This window comes from Dufourea novaeangliae, unplaced genomic scaffold (genome assembly GCF_001272555.1).
Source record: "Dufourea novaeangliae isolate 0120121106 unplaced genomic scaffold, ASM127255v1 scaffold393, whole genome shotgun sequence".
NCBI lineage: Eukaryota > Metazoa > Arthropoda > Insecta > Hymenoptera > Halictidae > Dufourea > Dufourea novaeangliae.
The window spans coordinates 35,422-48,230 of record NW_015374263.1 but is presented as its reverse complement, the minus strand read 5'-3'; the positions used below and the strand labels follow the sequence as shown (position 1 = coordinate 48,230).

Below are 12,809 nucleotides of genomic sequence, written 5' to 3'. Positions count from 1 at the left end.
AATTTGAAGATGTTCCAATTTTTGTTAACTATCAATGCTGACCTGTTAATATTCATCATATTCATCATCCTTTAGTATTCATGCTATTACTGTTTTGTCCTTTTCTGTTTTATATTGGACAGAATAAAGTATTTGTTTATGTTAGACAAAATGTGTTTGGAATACTATGAAGAAAAGATAGGTTAAGATAATTAAAAAATTCAAACTCCGAATAAAAACTAATATACAAAATAGAGAATCATTAGATTAGTACTGTCTTGTTCTATAAAAATAATGTGTAGAAAGAGTAGACTTATTATTACGCGATCTTAGTTTATATAAAAATTGCAGAAGTTTTTTGAAAATAATTTTCTATTGAATTAATTATTAAAACTATGTATGAAGATTGCATATCTTAAATGTAAGAAAGATCTGCATTCAAAACTTTAATACATACTACATTTACAGAATTATTATAAAATTATTTCAAGAAACATACAATAATATGTAATTATGTATTGACGAACGAACTAATTCAACACAAATTAAGCATGTACTTCGTCAAAGAAGTTAAATATAAAATATCGAAACGAACCATTTACAATTTCCGGAATCTTTATGAACATATTCAAGAAAGGTAAATTAACAGTAACAACCTAAACAAATAAACAATTGAATAAAAAGGAAAAACCACTCGGTAAATCTGAGAATACAATTCAAAGGCACGAGAAAATGAAATCCATAAACGATAAAACAACACGAAGATATAACGCGGATTGGAGAGAGGGAACAGTGAAAATTAGATGGATAAGAAGAAACGTAGAACCAAGTGCAGGAGGGTGGCGACAAGGAAAAGAAAAAGAGTGGAAAACTTGGGGAAAGAAGGGTGAAAATACAGTGTCGGGAATGAAGAGGGTAAGAAAAAACAAGAAAGTTGCAACGCTGTTGGGAAAAAAGAGAGACAAAGATAGTGGGAAAGGTAAGAAGGGGGATGGAGAGGGTTGGGTTCGTAAGAAGGGATGGTCTCGGGTGGTTGTGCTCGAGTTTGACACAGTCAGAGACCAGCGTTGCCTGGCAACCTTTAAGGATGGTGGTTCACAGTGGCGTAGGGTGTACTTGCAACGAATTTATGCGTGTGAACCACCTTCACCTCCATCTCTTTCCACCCCTATCGGGACACGTAAGAAAAAAAAAAAGGGAATAAACGAACGAAACAGTCTATAATTGGCGGTCTCTTCGTATGCGGAGCGAATCGCAATATATCGTGCGCCATCCCCCGTGGGTGTCTAATATATTTTTGAAATCAGACGGACATTTTTCTCGCGCAGGCTCGATTAGAAGCCGACACCGCGACGGAAATAGATTTTTTATTGGCGAAAGATCAATTGTGCTGGTGAACTGTAATTTATTAGTTCTTTTCTACCGTTCGACATTTTTCCATTTACAGAATTCTGGAAATAAATGTTGGATTATCGTGATTCGATAAGAAATTCTCATTTATCAAAATTTACGAATCATTTTCTTTATAATAAATATAATAGTTTGTGCGTGTTGGGGTTTTGTTATAGATTTTACTGGCAAGAATGTATTGTCATATTCAGGATAGTTTGACAGGAAATTATTTAATATTTTGTCATGTTGAGGTCACTTGGACAAGTGATTATTCAGTTTTTTGTCGCGTTGAGGATAGTTTCGATAAGAGATTGTTTGTTGATATGTTCAGAGTTGGGGATGGTGAAAACCAGTGTATTGTTTTGTGGTTTTTTTAAGTGATAAAATTATTGGTTTGTTGCAGTAACGCTGACATTTGATTTTGTAAATAAGAAACTCATGCCCCTATATTTGACACTATTCGTACAAACGATTAATGTCTGTAATAAAAAGTGCTAGTGCGACATTAGTGATAAAATGTGGATTACTATGATAGCATGTATTTCAATTTGCGATTTATTTCTTTGCACTACTTAGGTCGATATTTCACGAATTTTATGGTACAAATGGAAATAAGTCTACATTACATATTTTCTTAAAAATTTACTTTCTTAATCAGAACTATTTTTTTGAATTCTTAATTTAAAAGCAATTAATCTATATACAAATCATACAACTTTATTATAAATGCAATGTAATAATAAAAAAATCGCCAATGAACTGCATTCTTTTCTAATTTCACAATTTTAGCCCTTCTCATTAAGAATTTTCAAATTCATTTACGTCTAAAATATTTACTCTGTACTACTTGTTTCAACCTACATTCTAAGCTAAATTGATAAATGTATTACTTATGTTATCCTTGATTTTTTATTTATTTGATAGCGTTAATCAATTTGTTTTCTGAGAGGCATAAATTAATGTCCAGCTAGATTCAGCTGTTTCATGTGAGAATTGGATTTGAAGTTGCATTAGAATTCATGTAAACCCTGCTTAATATCAGATTCCTTAATCCGCTCTTAGTTTCTGCTTCTTAACAGAATTACAGTCCGCGGGATGTGGTTAGTGTAATGTGTTTCTCCTTTGGCCGAACTATTTCATCAAGAACGAAACTTTGTAATTAATTAAGTTTCTAATTAACATAACCGGCTTGGTCTTTCCATTCTCGCGTGGAATTCCTTTTTATAAAACAGCGTCAAGCCACCACGAATCCATGAAATAGCATTCAATTTTCAAATGAAAATCGTGTTTCATGAAAAAATTATATGTTACACGATGTTCAGGATTGAAGAACAAGCTGTTTTTGACTTGAAAAAATTTGTGTACAATATGTGAAGGACGTTATTGATTTTTTTAATTGCTACATACATAATAAACCAACTTTTTTTCGTAAACGAAGTTGCAACGAAATTTATTGATATACTAAGAGTAAAATTTTATTTATAGCAATTTGATATTGATTACTGGTGAAAGAATAATTTTAAATAGAATATTTTCCTTTATTACTCTTTAATAATGTGTAGTATTGGAAGATATTTTGAATAAAATGTAGACGAAGTTTGATAAAGAGAACAATATTTTATAAATCAGTAATATACGCTATACTGAATTTTAAAATAAATTTTTAAAGAAACGAGTTTTGACACTTTACGCGATTGAAAAAGTCCGTGCAAAGTGAAAGAATTAATTAATAAATAAAATATATTAGGTGTACCAATAAATAATCTACTATTTCAAAACGAAACCAGCATTCTTTCTTATGGAAATTAAAGATGTATACTGTTTCATTTATATTCGTAATATTTTCTCGACATCCCATACCATTATTGTTCAGTGAAAATTCACGAAAATATTTTCAACTTAAAATACAGCTCATAATAATATAAGAAAATAGCGGTTTGCTTCCGATTACACCTAATATATCACTAAACAAAAATAAACAGTAACAGAGTTTCTGCGTGAAATTTAATCCAACCCGGTTGTACAACAATTTTCTAATTTAATTTAAAAATAATAACTTTACAAGCCTCTTAGGCAGCAAGAACATAAGTGCCTTTATTTTGTAAGTCTATCACGCTACGAATCGTAACTTTTGTCAAAGAATAAAATAAAATGTTCCTACAAATAAAGGCAACTACCGAGTCTAGCAATTAGGCTTGTCGACTCTTTTTCATTACGGTAATTTATTTGCTCGACACTCGGGGATCATTCGTAACTCGTTGATGCAAATGAAGCTCGATGGTGGAGTTTCGGCGTCCCGCAGAGCGCAAATGAGAGGACTCGTTTCCTCGGATCGATTTAATTACGTACGACGCTGATCACAATTTATTTTTATTAGCAGGAAATACCCCGTGACGGGGGTGGGTTCTAGGCTCATGTCCTCCGTGAATCCCATGCTGCACACTGTGGCAAATGCTATGGCAAATGTATCATACCACGGAAGATCAATATACTATAGACAGAAGTTCCACGGTGACTTCCCCTTTCATCCGATAGCGAGATATTTTTAATCCGTTGCTCTGCCTGGTTTCAGAAAAATAGGAGGAAATGATGGAAAAATAATCTTCGATGTTGTTTTTGCAATTTTTAAAATTTTCTGGTTGAGTATTTTGCAATGCATACACTTTTACTGAATATTTCTCGAATGGCTGTGAATTTTTATGCGAATGTCAGACAGAAATTTGTTCACTTTGTTTAAGGGTTTCGTCGAATTTCAGTTGAAACAAAGACTTAGTTAAATTTTATTTATTGTTGTAGTGAATTTTTATACGAATATCAGACATGAATTTATTTATTTTTTTAACGGTTTCATCAGCTTTTAGGTGGAAGAATTATCTTATTATGTAGATTTTATTAGGTTTTTGAATACATTTGGTTTGTGATACTCTTGCATGTTATAAATGCATAAAATCTGCTGTCTATTTGTTAGCGAAAACAAGCAGAATTTTTCTTTAATTTTTACTGCAAGATTTAGTTATTCATTATCAAGCCATTAGAATTCACTTTTTTATTGTATTTTTATATCTAATAACTTTTTAGACTTCATCTCATTCCCTGGTTGAATTCTTTCAGCTTGTTCATGAAATTAGAATGCACACATTTTTTGTATGTTTGTATCATAATGTTTTTAAAGCAATGTGGTTTGTACGAGGTTAAATTATATTTATTCAACAAAAGTGGTTCGATTAATTTTTACTGGGCTGTTTGCAAACGAAATATGCATAACGAAGCATAAATATACACTCTTGTTCATACGTATTAGAATAGTTATTGAATATGAAGTAAATATAATAAGGCGTTACAAAATTGTTAAATGTCTGAAATAAATATGGTTTAGTGGACATAGAAGCTCGATTGACGACACTTACATATAAAGTAATAAAACGAGCCTGAAACCTATAATTTTTTTAAACATTATTTTCTTCGTATGGGCCAGTTATCTTAACACATTGGCAATCAATGAAATTTTGCTAAAAATTCATTTGTCCATCGAATTCGGACACAAAACTGAAAATATCCACTACAACAAAACCAATAATATTCCAATGTAAGAAAGATATCGTTATGTAAGAAAAATGTCTCATTTCCAATTACCAACACTATGAAAGTGAGATTTTTCGTCAGCGATCACCAATATGTTAATATTTATAAACAGCATTGCACATCCTGTAAATTGTTCTAGCAATTTTCAAGTAAAACGACCAACTGAAGGTGTTTTAATGGAACGAATTGCGTTGCAAAACCAAATTAACGAGGGATAACAGATATCACAAATTTAGAGGATCGGCAAGAAATGCCTTTTGTTTTACGATAAGGTACAATTACGAGCACAGATAGTACCGGTGACTCTCCAGCGAGCATAATGCCCAATACGTTGCAACTTGTTGCACTTGATTCAACAGTAAACTGGAAATCGTATATCCGCATAAACTCCTTTATGTTCTTCGTAATACTGTGAATCGGTCTGCGAATCGCCGGAGCGTCGCTTCTTATTATTTATCGACTTCAACAACGGAGAATAAACGCTCCGGTTATCTTTTGATGTGTGTGACAAGAAAAATATTTTTATGGAACTAGAATTTACTGGATTAATTTGCAATAATTTTCAGAGTACAATGTCCTTGGTTATTTATCTCAAGGACCATGTAACTGAAAATTTATTCTATTAGTTGTTTTTTTAATATTAGAGTCATGGATTTTAGCAGAATTCATATTAGTTACAATTTTATTCGAGCGATAATAATGCTATAATAAATTGAAAAATATTTGTTTTGTAAATTATACAGTATATAGACATAGGAGAAAAATTGACGATAAAAATTAAGTATGAGGAATAAGAAGATAACACAGTTATAAATTAATAACATAAATAATTGATAGTAATTTTTGTTAGTTTACTAACTTCCTGAATAAATTAATGTAATTAAATCCTACTCTAGGTTCTACATATATAAGCAAATAAATTTGACTTATTTTTTATTTTGTTTTAAATTTAATATGAATACTTGATAGTGAACATAAATTTCTATTTAACCAACGTGTTTGTAAATTGTTCTATAAATGTGCACATGGCTTGTACAAACACCCCCCGCATAATTATTTATATATCATTGCACCATTAGTTTTTTCTTCATATTAATGTGAAGATGCAATACATTATGAAACTAAAGCTACAATATGTTCAATAAAAGTTTCGTGTATGACCCAAACAGACTAGGTATCCCAGGAGGACACTAATTTTACATTCCCATTTTGTTACATTAATTCCTAAAACCGTGAACTTGCACAGCATTTCTAAAAAGTCTATACATACAACAACACAAATATAAATGCGGTTCAATAGACAATGGACTTTATACATTTATAGCACAAGCTAACGTGTAAAATGCAATAATAAAAACTTCGACAAAAATTGCTACAAATTTTTCTATTTTGGCTAAATAAATTCCTGTAATTGCTATAATCAGTATTTCTGTGATTTTCATTTTTGCAAAATACCTTACGAAAATTGAAATTTGCACAGCTTATGAAATGTTGATATTTCGAAACTGACTTATCAAGATTGATATTTCAAAAACAGCTTACGAAGTTTGATTTTTCCAAAATGGTATTGAAGATTGATGTTTTCAAAATGGCTTCTAAAAATTGACATTTCCCAAATGACTTATAAAAATTGATATTTTCAAAATGGGTTATAAAAATTGAGATTTCCAAAAAGGCTTACAAAAATTGAGATTTCCAAAATGGCTTATAAAACTTGATATTTGCAAAATAGTTTATGGAGATTGATGTATAATATTTGCACAGTGATCCCATAGTCTACCGATCAGCTGTTTATTTCTATTCATTGTTCGTGTTGCGTATCGCTCGAAGCAACGTCACGAACGAAACGTGAAACAATTTCGAAGCTCCTCACGGAATTTATTTCTCTGTTTCAGTCGAGTGATTCCAGTGGTTTTCGTGCACACAGAAGATCACCCCAGGCAGTCGCAATGGCCACCCTATCCTTGCGTATCTCCATACCGGAGAAAAACGCCACGAAGATGATGCAATTCGACCCGAGCACATCCGTTTACGATGCTTGCCGTATTATCAGAGAGAAGCTCGCTGAAGCGAGTAACATGGGCCAACGTAAGCTCCTACTTTTGCCTAAAATATTCAGCGACCTATGATAACGCGCGCAGACACGTACGGGTTCACATATATTTTTTTTCTCCATAAAACACGTGATATTGAGGATGATGTCGTGGAATATATAAGGAAATTCGTACAATCTATTTATTATCAACGTGAACATAGAGGAAGTATAGTCATACTTGTATATCAGGAATATTACGTATTTTAACCCTTCCGAGGCGGATTTATTTTTTTTTAACGATAAACTCAATAATATAGTAGTATAGGGTATAATACACTCAAATATGAAGAAAAGCATAGGTTATGCATAATTTTAAAAATGATATATGTAATTCCATTGATCCTGTAGAATCGGATGATATGCTTCAGTAGGTCACAATGGTGACAGAAAATACTATAACAACTGGGAAATAAGTTTATTCATTGGAATGTCTTACGAACTGGTTAACAAAGTCATATGATTGATAGAATAAGGTAATTAATTATAATATTATGAATGGTGAGGTGTAAAACATTTAATACAGAGTCCAATTCTATAGGTTGAACATTGTACAGTTTTAGTCTATTTTTTTACTTTGGCTGCTGGACATCTAATATATCTTTTGCTTTGTACGTTTTATTTATTTTGATAAATATTTGAATTTGGGAGCATATGTCTCACAGTCAGTAGACACTGACAACAAAAATTACCTTAGAACGTATTGACCCGGCTAGCTTTTAAAGGGCTAAAAATACAAACCTTTTAAAAATTGGTATACATGGGAATAATGCGATAAGTCCACGAAATACTCAAATTAAGAACTTAAATAACATTTTAAGAGTAACCTAAAGAGTGATACCTGATAAGGTACAAAATTTTGTAAAAATACAAGGGGTATAACTAATGTTACGGCAATCAATATTTTTGAAATATTCATGAGGGCGACAATTAACGTTCAAACGATTGATTAATCCCAAAGCCAAAAAAAACACAATTTCAGTAACATGGAATTGGTCGAGATCGTTCTGAACTTTAAAACTGTTCTTTTATAAAAACCAAAAATGTGACCGGTCATATTTATCCCCTGCTGTCTTCAATTATCGAGTTGGCGGGAATATTTTTTCGTTTCAAGACATTAAAAAGAAAACATCAATTTTTAAATAATAATACTTTGTATCACTAAAAATCTAATTCCCTTCATTATAATTGATCAATAATATGATTTTCCCCATCGAAAATTCAGCCAAAGGCCATTGGTACTTAAAAGCACTCCGTCGATTCTACATACGCGAGAAACGAAATCACCTGCCCGCCAAACCAATACAATGGAGTCATCGTTTGATCGTTTCAGCGAAGGACTACGGGCTATTCCTTGCCGACGAGGACGTCAAGAAAGGAGTCTGGCTGGAGCCAGGGCGGAATCTCGATTATTACATTCTGAGGAACGGCGATCTTCTCGAGTACCGGCGGAAACTGCGTACCCTCAGAGTGCGCATGCTGGATGGAACGCTGAAGACGTTGCTTGTAGACGACAGTCAACCCGTCGCCAATCTCATGGTAGTAATTTGTACAAAGATAGGCATCACGAATCATGACGAGTACTCGCTGGTGCGGGAGCTGGCCGACGAAGAGACCGAGAACCAAAAACCGGGCAATTTCGGCACCCTCACTCTGAAGAGACGGAAAGAGGAAAAAGGCGAACGGGACGCGAAGATGGATCAGCTGAGGAAGAAACTGAAGACCGACGACGAGGGTAACGATTCTAAATAATCTTGATTTTATCTCAGATGTCAAAATAGTTAGAGGATTTTGAATTTATTTTATTAAATTTTTATTATTTATTTATACACGCTGTCCCAAAATAGATGTAATTCCTTGAAAGGGGTGGTTTTCCCGGGGTGATTTGAAACAACTTTTTCCTTAGCGAAAAAGTTCTCCGAGGCTTTGTTAACAAGAACTTTTTCGCTAAGGAAAATTATTCTCTTATAGTTTCGTAGTACAAAAGTAAAAATTATTAAGAGTATAAAACTTAATTTAAGAGTACTATATAATGATGAAACATGCATTGCTTGAAAGTTTACTACTATTATTATTACTATTTAATAATTTTTATTTTGTAGTCAATATTACTGTAATATAGTACTGCTTCTAATTATCCATTGAAACAAAAATGTAATATCTTTTTTGCAGTGAATTGGATAGACCCCAGCAAGACGTTACGGGAGCAAGGAATAGACGAGTCGGAAACGGTGTTGCTGCGGAGGAAGTTTTTCTTCTCGGATCAAAATATCGACAGCCGGGATCCGGTGCAATTATCTCTTTTGTACGTTCAGGCAAGAGATGCAATCCTAGACGGCACGCATCCAGTTACTCAGGAAAAAGCTTGCACTTTCGCTGGAATACAATGTCAGATTCAATTTGGCGACCACAAAGAAGACAAACACAAACCCGGCTTTCTCGAGTAAGAGATTATTTAATAAATAATATGTAGATGTATAATTTCACAGAAAATTAGAAAAAGATTTTGTGACTATTTTACACAAACTTTTGTTGCCGAGATAATATCAAAATATTAACTACTGCTTGTTTAAAAGCCTAATTTTAGTAATCGATTATTTTCCTTTACATTTTGTGGGGCAGGTTACTTTGTATTATTTATTAGAATTGGTTTTATTGAAATTACTTACATTAATTACATTATAATTGGCAATGATGTTATCTAAACAATGAATTAGAATTTCACATAGATACCGTGTGAAAGTATTACGGAAAAATCTACGGATTATCCATGACTAGACTATGAATTTTATGCATACAGTGTATTCCACCACCTAGAACAAAAACAACTTCAGTAAATTTTCACACTAGAAGTACCAGCATTGAATATATACTAAATTAAATTATACATATAACACAATAATATACAGAATATATAAAATCTGTAGTAAATTCAAAGCCAACGTAAATCCCGTTAAAAGCACCATTATAATTTCAGTAATGGTAAAATAGTAACTCTTTAATCCGACATTTTGACAGGTTTGGTAATTCTAGTGTTAATAAAATCTTCTGTAAAAACAATAGATTCATAAAATTTACTTTAATAAAATGTCCAGTGAAGCAAATATAGACATCTCTTTAACTTAATCGAAAAATATGAATTTGCATAATGGATCTATTTAGTATATTTATGAGTCGACCCAATACTGTTGCCCAATTCCAATACATTATTGCTTTGGTTAAATTAATCCTTAACATAGATTGTTCTCACAGTCTTAAGGAATTCCTGCCACAGTCCTACCTGAAAGTAAAAGGCATCGAGAAGAAGATCTTCGCGGAGCACAAAAAGCACGTAGGCCTTTCCGAGCTCGATGCAAAGGTTCTCTACACAAAAACGGCAAGATCATTGAGCACGTATGGTGTCACGTTCTTCCTGGTGAAAGAAAAGATGAAAGGCAAGAACAAGCTAGTGCCACGTCTGCTTGGCGTCACGAAAGACTCGGTCCTGCGACTCGACGAAAAAACAAAAGAAATCCTGAAGACCTGGCCATTGACTACCGTCCGACGTTGGGGAGCCTCACCAAACACGTTCACCCTCGATTTCGGCGATTATTCTGATCAGTATTACAGCGTGCAGACCACCGAGGCCGAGCAGATCCTCCAGCTCATTTCCGGTTACATCGACATCATCCTAAAGAAGCAGAAGGCCAAGGATCACTTTGGTATCGAGGGAGACGAAGGCTCCACTATGGTCGAAGACAGTGTGTCGCCTCTGAAGTGAGTCTTGCCTTTGTTTTTTGTGCTAATTTTTGTTAATTGAGGCTAGGTAAGGCAATTATCGATGCTAGCTGATCTTTCGTTGTCAATGTCTTCTTCGTTGTTGAACGTTGTGTAATGTACATTAGGGAATTGATTTAGGCTTTCGGGAATTTTCGTTGAGAACACGGAAGAGTTTTTGAAACGTAGACAGAGAAGCTATATGGAAGCTAAAAGGAGACGTGGATCTTCAAAGTTAATGGGATTTCTGTCTTGAGTTTTTGAATATGATTTAATGTTAATTCAAAAAGAAGTTCTTTGTGAAATATTATTGGTGATTTTTATTATGCATTATTGTACATAATTCTCTTTTGAGAATATATGTATACTGTGTACAACGGCTGTGCAGACTCTTTTTCAAGATGGCGGAGTGAGCGATATGTAGTCAAAACTTTCACTTCACTAGTCATTCTCAACTTTTCGACTTAAACAGGTCTCGTACTTCTTAGTTGTCCTATTCACCCGATTTGGTTCTCTATGATGATTTTCTCCTTCCTAAATCAAAAATAAAGATAATTCGATATAACTTCAGGTATTCAGAAGTCTTGAGTTACCGCTCCATCCGCTATCTTGAGAAAGAAGTATCAGATCTGTTTCCAGAATTTGTATAATCTTTATGAATAATGTATCATTTTAGAATAAGCCTATTGTAAATAATTTTAAATAATTGCATCGATATCTTACTAATAATAAATTTTCAAAACAACGTTTAATTATTAGTTGCTATAACAATAATAATATTTATCATATTTTTCTGTTGCAAAATTATTAATAAAATTGTATTTCCTCAATAGAGCAACAATTATGCAACACGAAACGAGTAACGTCGGCAAGGGAAATGTGGAAGCCGTGTCAGTCGCTATACCAGCAGTCATGAGAGTTGGAGGAGACGGTAAGAAATCTTAAATATTTTCACAAATTCTCCGAAATCAGTGTCTTGTGTCAAGTAGATGTAACTTCCTGATTCTGGACTTCTGTTGTTGCTAATTATAATAATGTCTATAATCCTTAATAAATTGTTATATCCAATTGTTCAGTTCCTCTAACGTGAAACACTTAATAGAACGTACTAATTTTTTGTACATTGTTAATGTGATACCTTTATCACTAAATATTTTTAACGAAGATGAGACAAGACATTGTATTTTGGCGTTGCCTGAATATTATCAGGAATATCCTTGCACGTTTGAATTGGAATTGGGCGTCCGCCATTGATATCGTCGATTTTGTATATACTGTAATTATAATTTGACAAGTTTGAAAAGATCCCTGCGATGTGAGAATAGACGCTTATCTTATTTTAATAACAAATCTGAAGGTCACAAATATACATTTAGAGAATATAACAACGAGTGGAAGAATTAACGTAATTAGAGACAAGTATAAAGTTACAATTTTTGAAAAATAAATATCAAGAAAATTTTTTAATCACCGTTTTGGAGCGTATACTTACTTTCAAATATAAAAATAATACACATTATTACGATTTCCTGCTGGCAAATAGATAATTTCTCAATATAATTCACTTCAAATTTTATTACTCACTGAAACTTATATTCGACTGTGAAATTATTTTTTTAAAGTATTTATTAAATTTACATTCTTATTCGTAATAAATAGTTAGAAATTTCTGATCTATTTTTACCAGTTCTCCAGAAATGAAAATGAATACTTCGTTTTTATCAGTACAAAGAAATAAATAATAAAAAATTTATTTAAGAATATTACGAAGTACAATATAAAATAGAATATTTTTAAGTAAGCTTCTCTTTATGACTCGATATGCTCGTGCATTATATTAAGTGTTCCAATAAGTAGACCACTATTTTTTGTGAAACTTACTATTCATTTCAAAATAATTCAAATACCTATCCCATTTTAATAACATTCGTTATTCATTCCCATCATCCTTTGTCATCTCGACTAAAAAGAAGATTGTAAACATATTCTGAATCTAAAATGTATTGCC

At 32.6% G+C, this 12,809-nt stretch overlaps 1 protein-coding gene across 6 annotated transcripts in view; it reads left to right on the top strand.

Annotated features, from left to right (window-relative positions):
- Positions 1–12,809, top strand: part of LOC107192645 (talin-1) — a 125,147-nt gene that overhangs the window by 87,279 nt on the left and 25,059 nt on the right. For all 6 annotated transcript variants that reach the window (XM_015581951.1, XM_015581952.1, XM_015581954.1 and 3 more), the window contains 5 exons: positions 6,849–7,041; positions 8,379–8,780; positions 9,218–9,488; positions 10,298–10,801; positions 11,635–11,732. In XM_015581951.1, coding sequence (XP_015437437.1) covers positions 6,903–7,041; positions 8,379–8,780; positions 9,218–9,488; positions 10,298–10,801; positions 11,635–11,732 — 1,414 coding nt within the window. In that variant the 5' untranslated portion in view covers positions 6,849–6,902. The remainder of the gene's footprint in view (positions 1–6,848; positions 7,042–8,378; positions 8,781–9,217; positions 9,489–10,297; positions 10,802–11,634; positions 11,733–12,809) is intronic.